General features: G+C 47.7%; 1 protein-coding gene across 3 annotated transcripts in view; it reads right to left on the bottom strand.

The window, feature by feature from the left end:
* The window catches only part of fto (FTO alpha-ketoglutarate dependent dioxygenase), a 128,319-nt gene that overhangs the window by 88,853 nt on the left and 21,666 nt on the right, over positions 1-17,800 (bottom strand). For 2 of the 3 annotated variants that reach the window (XM_031569199.2, XM_031569198.2), the window contains 6 exons: positions 17,599-17,676; positions 16,149-17,022; positions 12,681-12,989; positions 8,980-9,059; positions 8,489-8,632; positions 2,963-3,082 (listed from right to left, as the gene is read on the bottom strand). In XM_031569199.2, the coding sequence (XP_031425059.1) occupies positions 2,963-3,082; positions 8,489-8,632; positions 8,980-9,059; positions 12,681-12,989; positions 16,149-17,022; positions 17,599-17,676 (1,605 nt within the window). The remainder of the gene's footprint in view (positions 1-2,962; positions 3,083-8,488; positions 8,633-8,979; positions 9,060-12,680; positions 12,990-16,148; positions 17,023-17,598; positions 17,677-17,800) is intronic. The other variant, XM_012827006.2, reaches the window with a different exon arrangement.

The raw sequence follows: 17,800 nt of genomic DNA, 5'->3' as shown, positions 1-17,800 counted from the left end.
ACGTTACATGGAGAAAAACACGAGATGAAATTTTCATTGTCAACGCGGATTGCGTTAATAGATGAAGTACAAGGCATTCGCCGTGTGGGTCTTTAGTCCACATACGTCTTTATGATTTCTTATGTGCATTGAAGGGAGCTTCGGTTGTGTTGCGGCGTCATGTATTTTGATTTTAATGCAGGGATAACTGTGTCATATACATACAAGCATATTAAAATCCATATGGTGTTTTTAACAGCGCATTAAAAACATACAGAGATGTAAAGCTGAGAGGAAATAATTTATGACCCACTTAATTCAACCACAGTTTAGTGGTAAATATCCAAGGTTAAGTATATATGTTATTTTATGTACACCTTTGAACTTACATGAAATAAAAAAAATACGACAATCTTTGGAATAATACAAATAAATACTTTTAATTTAATATTGTTTGGGCTAATGTTAATTCATGTATTTTAGATCATCGTGTAGATTTTCAAAGTGAGTGCCACTGCTTTGAGTGTGTTTTTAGGAGTACAATGAGCCTTTGTCTTTAACAGAGATATATTATTTCTCTTTTCACAAAACATCCAGGACTCCATCCTTATTTTCAAAGAAAAAAAATATTTTCAATCCACTTTCAAGCATTTTGAGAAATTATTAAAAGAATGGCATAAAAGGCTTTAAAAAGTTATATTTAATTAAAATTATGAAAGGAAGATTAGTGAAAAACCTGATCATTCTCCTTGATAACACAACATCTGTGTACCGCAAATTATGCAAATATGATTATTGCTTAGATTTTATTTCCGTCTTTCTAATATTGTTGCCGTTTATTTTCGTGTGATCAAAGAGAAAATTGCCAACCGCAAATACACACCCAAACACACACAATGCAAAATAAAAACACTCACCATCTAACTCAATCACACACACACACACACACACACACACACACACTTTAGTGTGCTGGAATGGGGCAGTGGACCCTGCGTGTGCTGTGGCTCTAGTTAGAGCAGAACAGAGAGGGAGTGATGGCTCTCTCACTGTGGGGCTCTTCAGCACGTCTCACTCAGGCTCACCTCTAAATCCAGCTTCAAATCACACACTTCATCTGAGAACGGCAGCACACACACACACACACACACACACACACACACACACACACACACACACTGCAGCTGGGCTGGGCTCTGCTTAGCTCCGGCAGCGCATTAGATGTGATTACTGCTCAGCCTCAGTGGCACTCAGCTGGGCTCTGCAGCAGAGAGCCGAGAGACAGAGACAGAGAGAGAGAGAGAAAGAGAGAGAGAGAGAAGGAGAGCGAGAGGGAGAGCGAAAGGGAGGGAGACAAGAGAGACAGAGAGAGGAGGCCCAGGCACTAGGCTGGTGCAACAGTGCCCCCTGCAGTTTCTCAACAAACAGACTCAATCTTTCACCTCACAGAAAGGTATAGAGGCTTCTACCATCACCTCTTTCTATTTTTTTCTTCTTTTTCATCACCATCATCATCATCATCATCACTATCATCATCATCATCATCTTCATCATAAACAATTCAATCATGCTATGAAGTAAACAAGTACTGCTATGAGCTCTTCATACACTTTAACACACACGCACACGCACACACACACACACACACACACACAGATCAAGATAAAACATATGGCACATATTTTATTCATTGAGTAAGAACACATGCATGCGCTCTCTTCAAAGTTAGAGACCGCATAGCTGGCAAGGTAGTGTCTAATGACAACCACGTTCAAAACTCACCTACCCTGGTACAGCAACAAAATTACAGACACCATTAACATACGCCTGAAAGACAGAAAACTCTTTCATTTACGTCCATAAATTGCCACGCATACGCAGCATGCTGCAACCACATCAAGTGCAGGCAAGCTCAATTATGCAGGACTAGATAGTCAGCACCTTCTGAGAAAAAGCCATGAAGTCAATCCGTGTTTAAACAGGTCAGTACTCATGTTCACCCAAGAGCCATAACTCATGATATGTCACAGGCCTACCTGTCTCTACACATACCTGCTTCATACTGGGCTTTATTTCAATCACAGGATGCTTTAGCTATAATTTGTCACTGGCAAGAATATGTTTTCTCTTTCTTACACCCACCCCCCCCCCCCCCCCCCCCCCCCCCCCCCCTGAGTGAGACGTGCTGAATATGTTTTCTCTTTCTTACACCCCCCCCCCCCCCCCCCCCCCCACACACACACACACACACACACACACACACAGACACAGAGACACACACATAAATGTAAGTCAAATGAACTATGGTGGAAAGGTGTACCATTTAAAAATGGCAGTTTTTCAAAAGTGCTTTACAAAAGCAGGGGCTTTAACAATATGGTACTGGCACTGGCAAGAATATGTTTTCTCTTTCTTACACCCACCCCCCCCCCCCCCCCCCCCCCCCCCCTGAGTGAGACGTGCTGAATATGTTTTCTCTTTCTTACACCCACCCCCCCCCCCCCCCCCCCCACACACACACACACACACAGACACAGAGACACACACATAAATGTAAGTCAAATGAACTATGGTGGAAAGGTGTACCATTTAAAAATGGCAGTTTTTCAAAAGTGCTTTACAAAAGCAGGGGCTTTAACAATATGGTATTAATATGTAAACCAGAGGCCCAGTGAGATACTGCAAGCATGTGCTGCCTAATGATTCAGCTGTGACTCCAGTCGTGGAGAACGGTCTGGTCGGGCCGGCAACCCCCACTGTCACTTCCACTCTCGTAAAAACCTCAAAGCGTTCGCCATGAACCCTGTCTCTGCCACGACACACACACACACACACACAAAGCCCACTCTGCTTTCTTCTCTCTCCACACAAACAGACACACACACACACACACACACACACACACACACAGGGCGAGACAGACAGGCAGACAGACAGACAGACAGACAGACAGACAGACAGACAGACAAACACACACTCTTACCATGACCTCCATCTGTATCCAGTCCTTCTCCAGCTGCTCCATGGGCTGACTCCACCAGCTGCAGAAGCGGGCGTAGCGTCGGCCCTGAAACCAGTACTGCCTCAGCCACTCGAACTCCACCTGCACCAAACACACACACACACACACTCAGACACACACTCAGACCCACATATGTAGCACACACATGGAGACTCAGCACAGCTTGCCTGAGCAGGCCAGCAGACGAATGGGACTGACGAAACGCAAGACATTTATTGCCAGAACACCGGAGGTATGAAGATGGATTTGAGTGGAAAGACTCTTCTTCAAACACACACAAAAAAAAAAAGCACATCTTTTCCCCCTGAAAGCACACAGTAGGCAGGCTCAGCATATTCGGGTTTTTGATATGGGAGGCTAGCACTGACTGGAAGCATCATGGATTTTCTGTTGTCCTGTTCAGAAGTTTTATTCTGACTGATAAAGAACATAAAAAAACATACTTTTGTCTATATCCCTGTCTTCCTACATCCCATGATGCCTATTTCCCGATCCTGGACATTTTATTTTCCCTCAAATCTTTTTTTTCCACCCTCACACTAAAAAGAACAAATTATAACGATGCATCTCCTCTGTGTTAGGCTGGGATCACGTTAACAGTAATGGCCCTCAGTGCACTGCGCGGTGCCGGCAGAGCACAGTGCTGCATATGGATGGAGAGCGCAGCACGTGATGGACTGATGGCTCAGGCTGAGGCAGCCGGCCGTGTAGAGAGAGAGAGAGGACGGCGCTGTCGAGCCAAAGGGGCGTTATTATTATTACAGCCCCAAAACCTGGAGATCAAGGTGAAACCTGCCAGGGCTTAAAGGTGCCCTGGTGTTTGTACAACCTAGATTACCACACGGCAGCAGAAACTGTACACAGACACACACACACACACGCACAGGAACAACTACAGATTTTATACACAGAAATAAAAGGCATTCACAAAGATTACTGAAAAAACATACATATACAATATACTGTATATACAATATACACACAAATACTTCTGCACATACACATTTAACATACACAGAAGCACATACAGTACATAGTTTGATTTCTGACAGTGTCGACTTACACAGAAAATAAGTGAGCGACTGATTGAGAGGTTAAAGGTAGAGAAATGGTGCTGTCATTGTCATAGAGGTGCAGAGGTAGGTGGCGGCCTGCAGGCCACCCTGCTAATGACTGCAAGTACTTGGTCACACCAAACACCTGAACCCCCCACCTGGAAAAACAAACACACACACACTTTACCGTTTCACTCCTTCCACCTCTCTCTACTCCTCCCACAATCCCTCTGCTCCTCTTCCTCCCTCTCTTTCTCTCTCGTTCTCCTTCAAAGGAGTGACAGTTTACACTACAGAGGCGCTCACCTTTTCTCCGCTGGGGACTTTTTTTCTGCGTTTGCTCTTTTGAAGTGCTGGTTTAATCCTCCTAAGGATGCTTAACGTAGCCAGCTGTGTGTGTGTGCGTGTGTGTGTGTGTATGTGTATGTGTGTGTGTGTGTGTGTGTGTGGGGGGGGTGTTGTCTCTGAGTTTGCCCAAATGCAAATACAAGCAACTCCGAAGTTCCCTTATCCACCCAACAAAGAACTACTCCTAAAATCTGCCTCAGAAACAATCCCTTCGGCTTTAGACAACACCAGAAGAGTAGCACTGAAACACAAGCATAACAGGTTGTGCTATCATAATCGTGCTGTCTCAAACTCTAATGCTAATATTAGTCATAACAATACACTTGAGCTGAACAACAAACTTTCTTTTAGTCAACACCAGTGAAGGTACCTCACAGTACAGGAAGGAAGGTAAATATATATTACGCAAATGTATATATACTGTATATATATATATATATATATAAAAGAAAAAAGATAATGTCATATCAATTAAGAAAATCATTACATAAACAGTCAACTAAAGTAGAAGATCAATCATTTCTGGTGAAGAGTGAAATAAATGTCTTCATTGAAGTGTAAAGAGCAACAGGATCCAGTCACAGGTGCGTGTGTGTGTGTGTGAGTGTGTGTGTGTGTGTGTGTAAGAGTAGCTCAGAGCCAGGGCACTGTATCTCGGCTCCCCGTGAACACCAACTTCAAAGAAATGCTAGGCTTTTGTGTGGCTTAAGACCTACACTGCTCTGCTGCGGTGTTACTGCATGCTGGGCAGCACACAACAAAGCCACCCACGTTATGGGGGTAAAAAAATGCCAGCCGTCGCCCCCATCTCAGTGGCTCCGGCCCGCTCATGCTCTGTGATTGTCCATCTGTCCTTAACAGGGAGAACACAGAGCAAAGGGGATGAGCTTTGAGCCAACATGGACGCCACACCCCATAGAGCAGGCTTATCATGGTCATAAAAGCAGGTGACCTGGCGACTGGCATTTGGAACAAGAGCTGCCCTGGCGAGAGATAGTGAGAGACACTCGATTGTTAAATGCCACCGGTCTAGGCAAGGGGGGGAACAAGGCTTCGATTACTCCACCTCTTCTTTCTACTCTCTCACTCCCTCCCTATCTGTCCCTTTCTACCTCTCTCTACCCCTCTCTCTCTCTCTCTCTCTCTTTCTTTCTCTCTCTATACCCCCTCTCTCCCTCTGTCTCTCTCTCTGTTGGACAGAGAGCCCCCTCGTCGTCTCCTGTCATCTCGCTAGGCGACTGACGTCCTAACTGCCCAGTGGCCCTGGCCATCGAGCGAGCGGGTGAGCGAGTGCGCCGCGGCGACCCCGGGAGTCAGAGGCGAGGAGTCCCCCTTTTAGATTTAATGAGGCCAGATTTTTCCACACCTCAGCCCAGCGGCTGCTCCCCTGAGCCGCTTCAATCAATTTCCTCCGCGGGCCCCCCAGAGATGGGTGCTGATGACTGCCCAATCAATAGAGGTCTGCCTTTACTGTTTACCCGCCAGCCCTCCTCCATCGCCAAAGTCACTACCACCTCCCAATACACACACACACACACTCACATCAAGCAGCAGTATGAGTAAAGCTCTCTCACACACACACACACACACACACACTCATATCAAGCAGCAGTGTGAGTAAAGCTCATACACACACACACACACACACACACACACTTACACACAGCTCTGACCCAAGTGCACACATGCACAGAGATACTGTACACACACGCTCCATGTGAAAAGGTGGATCGTTTTCAGCACAAAGCCTCAGAAGTCTCAGGTGTTTCATTTCATCTCACACGTGCATTTTGCACATTTCCTATCCAAACAGCTGCTGGTATCTCTCTGAAAAACACACTCGGACATGTGGATAGGCTACACACACAAGTACCATGAAGGTGTATCCACACCTCTAAGGTCTACGCACGAGGTCTACGCATTGTAAAAGAACACTGTATTTATCTAATATCTAATGATTGTTTGTGTGTGTGTGTGTGTGTGTGTGTGTGTGTGTGTGTGAGAGAGAGAGTGCATGTATGTGTGTGTGTCTGTCTGTCTGTGTGTGTGTGTGTTTGTTTGTTTGTGTGTGCTAGTGTGTGTGTTTGTGTGTGTGTTTGTGTGTTTGTGTGTGTGTTCCTTGCTCCGTCTCTAACATGTGGGAATGGGGGTGTCCCTCCCTCAGATACTTGTGTTGTGCATTGACATGCTTCATTAGGGGGCTCCCTCTGGAGGTTCTGTCACAGGCCCACCTGGGAAGTGACAGGGTGGCTTCAGATGAGCGGCGACGGGCACGCCCGCCATTAGCATTTCAAAGGCAGTGCTAACATCAGCTAGCATCACGCCGCTAGCCACGCTAACCCAACCAAACAAGCCCCCGCCACCCAAACGCTGGTAGAGAAAGGAGGGAGCTAGAGGTAGAGGGACGTGGAGGACCAGGGAACAGCAGGAGTAGAGAGGAGAACCAGTCTCATTCCCTCATTCTCTCTCTGTTTCTGTCTACCTATTCAAGTCTTTATTTACTGTATGTGTGTGCATATATCATATGTAGATGTGTTTACATTTGGCCAGCCACCATCAGCTTCCTCCCTCCTTGATTCTAACAGATCTTTTTGCCTCCAATATGAATGAAAGAGATGATAATAAATTCAAGCCATTCCTACATTTATGTCAATCCACCCCCTCAACTTTGTGCTTCATTGCGTGACATATCTCCCTTGTTTACCTCCAAATTAAGTGATATTGCTGCACGGCCACCAAGCAGTAGATCTGCTTCACTTCTAGGACATAACAGCACCACCACATCACCATACCAATCCCTCAGACGGGTTGTAAGTACATAAGTACACGTCCGTGCCGCCCTACAAACATATTTACTGCTTGTTTTAAGGGCAAGCCCAAAAGGTGCATGCCGGTGTCACTGCATTTGTGATTTCCTACGCTTGTTCGACTTCTCGGGCTAAACGTGTCAAACAAGACCCAAGCGCGAATATCGCTCTGACCGCACAAGAAGCCCAAGTCTCGAATATAACAAATAACTCATGAAAGACTGTATATATATAAAACAATACACCTTTTAAGAGCACACCAAAGCCCTGGTGGGCAACACTAAACAAATGGGCCGATCGATCATCCCAGCAGCCCGCGCCGCCTCGGTTGGCTCCTGCCACCTCCTCTGGGTCCTGCTCTGCGGCTGATCCTTCTTTTATTATAAATGGCCGCCCATTTTGGCGGAATAAATGGCGGGCCACGGTGGACGCAGCCAAGGCGGAGTAATCCTGCGGTGGGCGATGGTGGTCGCTCAGGAGGACCGGGATGATGGAGGGGCAGTCGAGGGCTTGGTGGGGAGGGGGGGGTTGTCTGCAGGACTCAACCAATGCTTTATAAAGTAACCCCCCATTTCTCTCACCCCGCCGAATAATTAATGGAAGGGTCCGACCTTTCAACAGCCTGGCAGGAGGCTCATCTGTCATGGCGTCTATGGCTCCCACATGTGCCCACTCACACACAAACACACATCAATACACATACACACACACACACACACACACACAAACACACTAATACACTCAAAACACACATACACAAACACACTCACACAGGGGTCTCTATACGCTGGGCCTAACCTGTGAGAGATGAGGTGCTATTTTAACCGTTAGCCTCTGGCACCCCCAACCCTCTCACCAGAGACCTGAAGGAGTCTCTCTCCTGTTAGCCACTGATTACTCTGCTTGTGCCTGCGGTGGGAGGCCAGGGAGGGAGCAAATGCTCCTTAAATAAAGCACCACACAGGAGCTTGGCCTGGTGTAGGCTCGCCTTACCTGCAGTACAAGATGTTTAGAGGATAATACATTCATGGAAGCGAGAGGTTACAGCATAAATCTTCCAGTTTAAAAAATAAATAAATAAAATGTGGTATTTGGAAATTATGTCTTACGTATAAATTAGAGGCTCACACGGCCAGTATAGGATGCACGGACTGATTCATAGGGTACTGGTAATTTAAGATGTTAAAAATGTTAGCACATACAGATAGATGGAAGTACACTGATAAATATGGACACAAGCAAGGAACACACACACGAATGAACACACACACACACACCTCGTTGTGGATCTCCTCACAGTGCTCCAGGGTGGTGGGCAGGAGCGAGGACAGGCTCTTGGCGCCCGTGTCGGGGTCGATCTTCAGGTTGTGCAGGGCCTCGGCGCAGCGCCTCTGGATGTAGTCCAGCGTGCCTGTGGAGCACTGAGGACACACACACACACACACACACACACACACACACACACTCCAGCTACAGAAGCACCAACTCAAAACCATTCAGCTCTATAGCTAACTCAATGGCCTAAATATGTACTGGTACTCAGAACCATTAACTCTGCACCTTAAATAGATAACTTGATGAAATACAGATAAGGTCTCATTATACAGGCATAAGATGTGCAGCAGATAAACATCCTAATCCTAATTAGGATCCTAATCCCATACTAATCCTAATTATTATATCTGGACTCTGACTGATGCTGATTACGATTCAGATTGAGATACTGTTTGCCACTCTTTGCCATCCCAGCCTCGTGAGACAAGCCTACCTGAGCCACTCTGTGCGTGGAGCTGAATCGAGCTGAGTCTCCAGCCAAAACACAATGCTGGTGCGTCCGGTTCAGATCATCTGCAGAGATGTTTACACACACACACACACACACACACACACACACACACACACACACACACACACTCTTAGTCAATGTTGTCACACCGTAATGATGTTTGAGCTTCCCATAGTTTAGATTTCACGTCAAACGGCAAACAGAAATTACACCCATGGGTTTTTAAATAACCTGTGATCATGAAGACAGTACAGTTTCACATTACTTGAATCACAACATAATAAATTAACATCAGTGAATGAGAGACTTGTCTGGCACTGAGCGTGTGAACCGCCATTGGCCATTGGCCAATTCACCACACCCAATGAAACTAGTTTAAGTTGGCATTATTGGATTTCCTGCTGTAGAAGAAGAGGGCAAACAAAAACAAAGGGTTTAAAACATAGTGTGCATGGTGGCCGTGGTAAATAAAAATCCCCTCTATTGAAGAACGTCCCGTCACTTTATCTGACAAGATTGCCCGGGATTAGGCGTCTTGCCATATTATCGTCTTAAGACGAGAGAGGTGGGGCTGTGGGGGGTGGGGGGGTTGAGAGGAAAAACAGTTTATATCCAATAATAATATATGATCTCCTTCAATCTGTCCTGCATGCTGCCACTGCTATGAATCACAAGGCAAACTACATCCCTGTAATAAATATTTATCTTTATTTGCCCCTCATCTGGTGCAGATTGTCCTTTCCAGGAAGCAGGCTTTTAAATATATTGGGTCAAGCCTCGCTCTTGTGGTCCCTCGATACATTCTACACTGGAAATCTTATTACCCACCACTCCCCCCCCTAAAATCAGGGCCTGGTGTCCATCTTGCATTGTTCTTATTTAACCACTGAGTGGGGGGGGGGGCGGGAGAAATAACAGTGATTCAATTTGCACGTCGCACACAAGCCAATGCATTAGCAACTCTGAGGCCAAGAGCTGTGACAAATGGTGGTTAAAGACATTATGGCGGCGTGTTGACACATACTGCTGTCTCTCGACGTCATCTTTCTCTCGCCTGTCTCAAACACACACATATGCACCCCCCCCCCCCCACACACACACACACACACACACACACACACACACACACACACACACACACACACACACACACACACACACACACACACACACACACACACACACACACACACACAAATGCTTCAAAAGCTCTGATTGTGTGGCATCTTAGATATAATGTCCAATCCAGAGCTGGGTGGGTTGAAATAGCTGATGGGTTGAAATAGCTCAACAGCGTGTCCGGATTTATCCCAGCCGCTGGACGGCTTTTTTTATTGCCTGTGATGCGGCGTGCGTGGTAGAGTCTCTGGGCTGTCACGGAGGGTGCCATCACGTCACATCACAAGCGTTGGCATGGTGAGGGAGGGAGGGGGGTGATTCACTCCAAAACTGTTAACATAAATTCTTATTGATCCAGCCCAGGCCACTCCAATAAGAAAGGCATCTGTAAGGAGACTCGGACCCCGACTGTGACGGCTGAGCTGTTTGTCACATTTTCTCCCCAGCGTAAATCATCTCATGCTGAGGGGAAGGCTTGGGTGTGTGTGTGTGTGTGTGTGTGTGTGTGTGTGTGTGTGTGTGTGTGTGTGTGTGTGTGTGTGTGTGTGTGTGTGTGGTGGTGGAGACCCTTGGTTCTGGAACATTTCTGTCAGGCGCTGGAGAGAGAGCCCAAGCAGAGGGAACAGCACTTACAGACAGGACCCCATCGAAACAGTTATGTTCTAAACAGATGAACATGGTCTCACAAGAAACCATAGGCCATAAAAGACTTGCAGAGTGAGCGTGTGCCAGATTGTGTCTGTGTGTCTGTGTGTCTGTGTGTCTGTGTGTCTGTGTGTCTGTGTGTCTGTGTGTCTGTGTGTCTGTGTGTCTGTGTGTCTGTGTGTCTGTGTGTCTGTGTGTCTGTGTGTCTGTGTGTCTGTGTCTTGGACCAATGGAAAAAGAGGCAAGCCAGTCATTCTTGTACACAGCAAATAGAGGTCATCAGAAGTGTGCTGGCTGAAGTCAATAGACACAATGAGACATGAAGTCTCAGTCTTACTGCAGAAACAGAGAGAGAGAGAGAGAGAGAGAGACAGGAAAGCAAAAAACAAGAAGAGGATGAATCTGGAAAGAAATGAGACAGCAACAGAAGTGTGTGTGTGTGTGTGTGTAAGAGATAGAGAGAGTGACAGACCATCACACAGCACTAAGACAGATCCAGAGGGAGTAATAAGGCTAGATGCAACATGGAGACAAAGAGAGAGAAGGGAGAGAGAGTAAGAACAAGAGAATGAAAGAAACAACTGGAGAACTTAAAAGAGAGAGGGAGAGACGTTCAGGCTCCCCTGTGTGTGAGGGTGTGTATACATATATATAAGTGTGTGTGTGTGTGTGTGTGTGTGTGTGTGTGTGTGTGTGTGTGTGTGTGTGTGTGTGTGTGTGTGTGTGTGTGTGTGTGTGAGTGTGTGTGTCTATAGCACGTGGAGGCCGGAGTGCTCATCTGCTGGAGCCATCAGCATAAAGGCCTCTGATTTACACCACTGCTCCTTTCTAACTTCGCCAGGCCAGAGTGTGTATGCGTGCGTGCATACGTGTTCGTGTGTGTGTGTGTGTGTGTGTGTGTGTGTGTGTGTGTGTGTGTGTGTGTGTGTGTAAAAGATGGTGGTGGGATATGTGTGTGTGTGAGTGTGTGAGGCTAGTGTGTTGGTGAGGAGGAGGGGGGTGGGGGCGTCACACTACTTCATAAAATAACATTTGGTTTTCTTAACCTCCCTTAATGCGGGACGATTTCATGGGACCTTAAGCCTACATGTGCACGGGAAAGAGAAGTTGGGGGGGGGGGGTCCCGGCTGGGGAATTGAGGCTTCATGGCTGGGAGCGGCGGTTTGGGAGCAGCACACACCCGGATGAAAGGGGAGAAGGTGAGCCGTGTGTCTGCGGGGTCCTGGGGGAGAGAGTAATGCCTGCCTAAAACACATCAACATGAGAGAAGGCACCAGCACAGGGCTTTCATCGCACTGAGGTAATGGAGTGTAACTGTTTCCGCACGGAAGATATATATGCTTACACAGGGTGTGTATAAGACAGAGGGAGAGAGAGTATGTGTGAGTGTGTGTGTGTGAGTGTGTGTGTGTGTGTGTGTGTGTGTGTGTTTCAGTTTGTATGATTAATAGTGTGTGTGTGTGCACACGAGTGGTTGTGTGAGAGTTGTAAGTGTTGTAAGTGTATGTGTGCATGAGTGGTTGTGTGAGTACTGTTGTATGTATGTACCGGAATGCATGTGTGCTTGTGTGTGTGTGCTTGTGTGTGCGTGCATTACTGTGCATTTGTCTGAGGTCTTGAGTAAATGCATTGTAAATTAGATGAAAGATGTGTGCAGTATATATACATACTGTATGTGTGTGTGTGTGTGTGTGTGTGAATGAATGTATGTGTATGTGTATATGTATGTATCAAGTGCATTTGTGAGCACTTGTGTTTACAGTTCAACTTTCTGTGAGTATGTACCTGCATTCATGTGTGTGTGTGTGTGTGTGTGTGTGTGTGTGTGTGTGTGTGTGTGTGTGTAATTGAGTGTGCCGAGTGTATTGTCGGGGAGGTAAACATTCCTAACACACACATTGGTGCGTCATCTGCGGTACCTGTCATGTAGTAGCAGTCTCCAGACTGTAGGGGCAGGGCGAGGCCGGGTGTGTGGATGTCCCAGGCCACCTTCAGCCCCACTCTCCAGCTGGCCTGCTTCTCCCCGCTGTCCCCAGCCTGGCTGACCAACGTCTTTGCAGCCGTCCCAGACTCTCCCTCTCCCGGGTCGCTGGGGTCACCGGAGTCGCCAGCATCCCCGGTCTCACTGCTGCTCCCAGGAGCCTCGGCGCTGCCCGACTCGCCCGAGCCCCCACTCTGGGTGTCCTTCCCAGCATCCCCTGCTTCAGCGGGCTCCGACTCCTGCACTGCTTTTGATGATGGAAGAGACAACAGCAGAAATGCTCTAAAAACAGCTGTGTGATGGTAGTCTGAATGGCAGTCTTATCTTTAGCACTGTTCCTGCTATGCGTGGAAACAAGGGAAACAATTACGAAGGCTTTTGTGAGAGTTCACGGTTAATGCAACTGAGCTGTTGAAATAGATGTGGAGCAAAACAGCACGGCATTTTGGGAAATCATTCTTTTGTAGCAAGCAAGTAGAGAGAGAGAGAGAACAAGTGAGAGAAAAAAAGAGAGCGAGAGAGAGAGAGAGAGAGAGAGAGAGAGAGAGAGAGAAAGAATGAGAAGGTGGGCGGGAGAGTGAAAGGCCTTATCTGATCTGCCCATCAGTAAAAATCAATACTAAAGTCCTCTCCAGTCTCTCCAGGCCTCCTGGCTGGCTTTTCCTTTGCTCAGCACGGATAAATAGTAACTTAATTTTCAGCCAGTGCTTTGTGAGAGAAGCCGAACGCCACCGCTCCCAGAGGCTTTACCCAGAAGGCCAGATCAGCAGCCTTCATGCTGACCAGCAAACCAGAGCAGGGGCCGATCAGCAGTGTCAAGAACTACAGCAAAGAGAGAGAGAGAGAAATGAGCGAACTAACAGAATGAAAGAAGGAAATGTGTTTAGGAGAACAAGCAGGTGTCGTGCGAAACAAGCGGGGAACTGGGAGAGGTTTTTTTTTTTTCTTCATGCACTTCAGAATGTGTTACGGTGCAACAACTGAATTGAAGCATTGCGAGGATCCAGTCCAAAGGAGGGCAATAAAAATCAAACTCACACATGAGTACAGATGCACACACTCCCACGCGAATGTTGTAAAAGACAAAAGCGAGAGAGAGAGAGAAAGAGACAGACAGACAGACAGAGAGAAAGAGAGAGAGGAAAAAAGGAAGTGAAAAAAATTGCTCATGCCAACAATCCTCTCTCTCTCTCTCTCTCTCTCTCTCTCTCTCTCTCTCTCTCTCTCTCTCTCTCTCTCTCTCTCTCTCTCTCTCTCTCTCTCTCTCTCTCTCTCTCTCTCTCTCTCTCTCTCTCTCTCTCTCTCTCTCTCTCTCTCTGCTGTAACATTTCACAGCCATTTGAGCAAAGTGAACATTACGTTTTGGGGTAATGCATAAAGACCGAGAAAGGGGGGTGCACGAGTGCCTGTTCACGCTGGGAAGCTTTTGTCAGGCTTCGCCTCTCAGAAGTCTCCGAGCTGAGGGGTCAATTTAGCCTCCAAAGGCACAGCTGTGGAATACCTCCACACCTCTCTCACTCTCTCTCTTTTCTCTCCCGCCTTGCGTTTGAAGCCGGACCTTCTTCCCCTGGGGGTCAGAGTTCAAATGGGCCAGAACGACAGGCCTCTAAGCAGGCCCTTTTTTTCAGGGGGGCCAGGTGGTTCTGCTTAGCCCGGAACAGCCCCGGCAGCCTGGTCTCAGGCCCGGAGAGGGGGAGCGTGGAGATGGGGCAGGAGGCGCTGAGCGTTGGGGCTGTGGGAAGCCCAGGGCCTTACCCCTGTGATGGATGAGGTAACGGAGCCGCGTGTTAGGAGGATGTAGAACATGGCGTCCGCATGAAACAGCACGCACTCGATTACAGGAAGGAACCACGCTGCTCGGCACAAAGGTCTGTGTTTCAGCTGGGAAGCGCCACGGATTGCTACATAAAAACGACCCCCCCCCCAAAAAAAGTACAGTCTTGGTGTAAGAGAAAGCGCATCCCTGGGAATTTTATACGGATGCACCATGGTGATGAAGGCAGCGAAGATGATGACTAGACAAGCGTGTGTGAGGGCAGCTTTCCGAACACGACTCACGTTGCCACCATCGATCACTTCTGAGGTAGACCTGTTCAGATCAGATGGGAGAGATAAGGGCTGTTTACTGAATTGCTCTCTCTCTCCCCCTTCCTCATTCTCTCTCACTCACTTTCGGTAGCTCTGCATCTCTGTTTTGGCATCTCTTTAAACACATGATCCTCCCTTCCCCCTTGCCTGAGATAAGGCTGTGTGTGTGTGTGTGAGTGTGTGTGTGTGTGTGAGTGTGTGTGTGTGTATGTACGTGTATGTGTGTGCAAGTGAGAGAAAGGTGGCGATGACATTTGATAACGGCCTGACACTATCGTGGCGATGCATCTGATGGCACAGCCTGCCGGAGGCCATGTTTGAGGCTGCCGTACAGTTCCGACAGGCCCAAGTGAAACAAACACACACACACACACACACACACACACAGACATTTGATCCAGCCGCTGCTGACAGAACCCCGATAAAGCTCAGGCCCCACTCAGCACACACACCATGAGTGGATGTCACAGGCAGCACTTCCATGACACCAGACAGGGACAGGGGTGGCTAGCCCTCCATTAATCCTTCAGGTGAAAACACTCAAACGCAGAATCCTACGGCCTCACTGCGGTACAGCAGCAGGAGAGAGTTGTGGGGTCAGTCCCCAGTGACCTCATATACTGTACAAATAAATGCATTCAATTCAATGACCAGCTCTTCTGACTCAACCGTCCTGACAGAGTTGAACTCACACAAAAACTAATTCATGGAGAACTGGGATGCATAGTTTGATTTATGTTTTTGACCAATGAACAGTAATACATTCATATTTATGTCATTATGGTGAATTCAGTTAGGTGGGTGTCCACTGAAAATGTGTGAAAATGTATGAGGCCATACTTTTCCTGATAATGGGCTTTGATCACAGTTAAAAATGATATCCCAAAATATTTTTTACAGTACTGATGGTGATGTAGCATTTGTTCCAATGACTGAAAAACCTAGCATCTGCATGGGCTGATTTTGGTGCATAATGAACTAATAAACTAATAGCATAAGATGGTAAAGTGAGCTTACTTTACAAAAAAAAAGAAAAAAGCAAGAAAAACACACAAACAATGACTCAAAAAGACAATCCCTGTGATTGGCAAAGCATATCAAGAAATTAAAACCGTAAGCTCAGAGAACCCTAGAGACTAGGGCCCCTCTTAACCGCAGAGATCCCTAGAGACCAGGGCCCCTCTAAAGGGAAGGGTGGCCCCCATAATGCAGTGCAAATGAGGCGTTTTGCTCACCTCATCGCCTAGGAGGCTTCAAACACTTGTCACAGTGTTAACTGCCGCACCGTGCGGTCCCAACCAGGAGGCCACACACTCACCTTTCTCACTGAGGCAGCTGTAGCTGTACACAGCCACAGGCGAGAGCGGCACCAGGTTCTCATCGTGGTGCCAGCCCACGGCCATCTTGCCCATGCCGTAGTAGGGCTCCTGCTTCAGCTGACTCATGGCGAACGGGTCCATGTAGTTAAGCAGGGTGATGTTGAAGGGCACGGGGCCCACTTTGCGGGGGGAGCATGGAGGAGAAGCAGCGGCCGTGATAGTGTGAGAGCAGCCCTGACCGGTGTCCAGGTCCCCTTCTTCCTTCATCACCTCATCCTCCTTCGTCTTCATCTCCTCCTCCTCCTCCTCCTCTTCCTCCTCATCATCATCCTCCTCCTCCTCCTCTCCATCGCTCTCCTCCTTCTCGCCTTCGCTCTTTCCACACATGCCCTCGCTGCTCCCTTCTCCTTGGTCGGCTGTTTCTTTGTCTTGGTCCCGCGTCTCGTTGCCTTGGCTCTTTCTGCAGTCTTGTCTGTGGCCCCTGGCCTCCTGCTCCTTCTGAACGTCCTGGCAGAAGAAGCGGTTGAGTTCCCACAATGCCCGGAAGGCGGCACGCAGGTCGGGATCGCAGCAGGTCTCCGTCGTCGCCTTCTTCTTTGTCTTGTTGCCGTTGTCGTCGGTCTCGGCCTGGTCGTCGGAGTGCCAGGGGATGGCGAAGAGGCGCGTGTCCAGGTAGCGGTAGGTGTGCCCCGGCTGGCCGAGCAGGGCACGGGAGACAATGGTGAAGACGTCACGGTCGCGCACGCGCACCAGGTCTCTCAGGAGGCAGCCGCGCCCACGGAGCGTGCACAGGGCCTGCTGCACACGCTCATGGAGGCCGTTGGGCAGCGCGACCGAAGGACGCAACGCCAGCCCGGAGTAGCTGGACTCCCACTGGCGGGAACAATAACAGCACACACAAAAACACAATGAGCAACATCCACACAGTCATCCGAGAATTAAATCACCATCACCCACATCTAGGGTATGTCTGCGGTATTTACTGTATATGTTATGGAACTTCTTCAGCTAAACTGGAATAAAGAGCAAGGTTGTGTATCCAGTATTGTTGTAGACAAATGTACAGTAAGGTCGGAAAGCAAAAACATCATATCATACTTTCTGAATTTATTTCTTGTTTATTGTAGAAGTTATGACATGTAAACTTTGTCACTTAGCATTACAGATCTTTGCACATGCTCGGTTCCCTCACACTGCAGAGAGGCTGAGCCATTAGACTATATCATTGAATAAGTTATTACATGTACTACTGATCAAAGCAATATATCAGACATGCACAAAAATATACTACATCACACCAACGTGAAAATCTTGGCCAACACAAAATATATAGGCCTATTCAGTACGATGAACAATTCTATTGCTCCCCATACGATTTCATGTAGAAGTGTTATTTCTTTTAGATTTTCCTGTCTGAATCTTATTGGACGTTGAGTGTGCTTCACTCACCAGCTGCTGGAAGCCAGGGTCGGAGGGGGAGAGGAAGGGGATCCTCTGGTCCCCCAGCTCCTGAAGGAGCCTACGCCTCTGTAGAGGAGCGAGAAAGACAGAGAGGAGAGAGAGGAGAGAGGGAGAGAGAGAACACAAACAGCACTGTCAGACCACACAGTCTCCGTTGATAACAATACTAATTAAATACATATGGGTATGT

This window comes from Clupea harengus, chromosome 6 (assembly GCF_900700415.2).
Source record: "Clupea harengus chromosome 6, Ch_v2.0.2, whole genome shotgun sequence".
In the NCBI taxonomy this organism is placed as follows: Eukaryota; Metazoa; Chordata; class Actinopteri; order Clupeiformes; family Clupeidae; genus Clupea; species Clupea harengus.
This window is presented reverse-complemented; position numbering and strand designations above follow the sequence as displayed.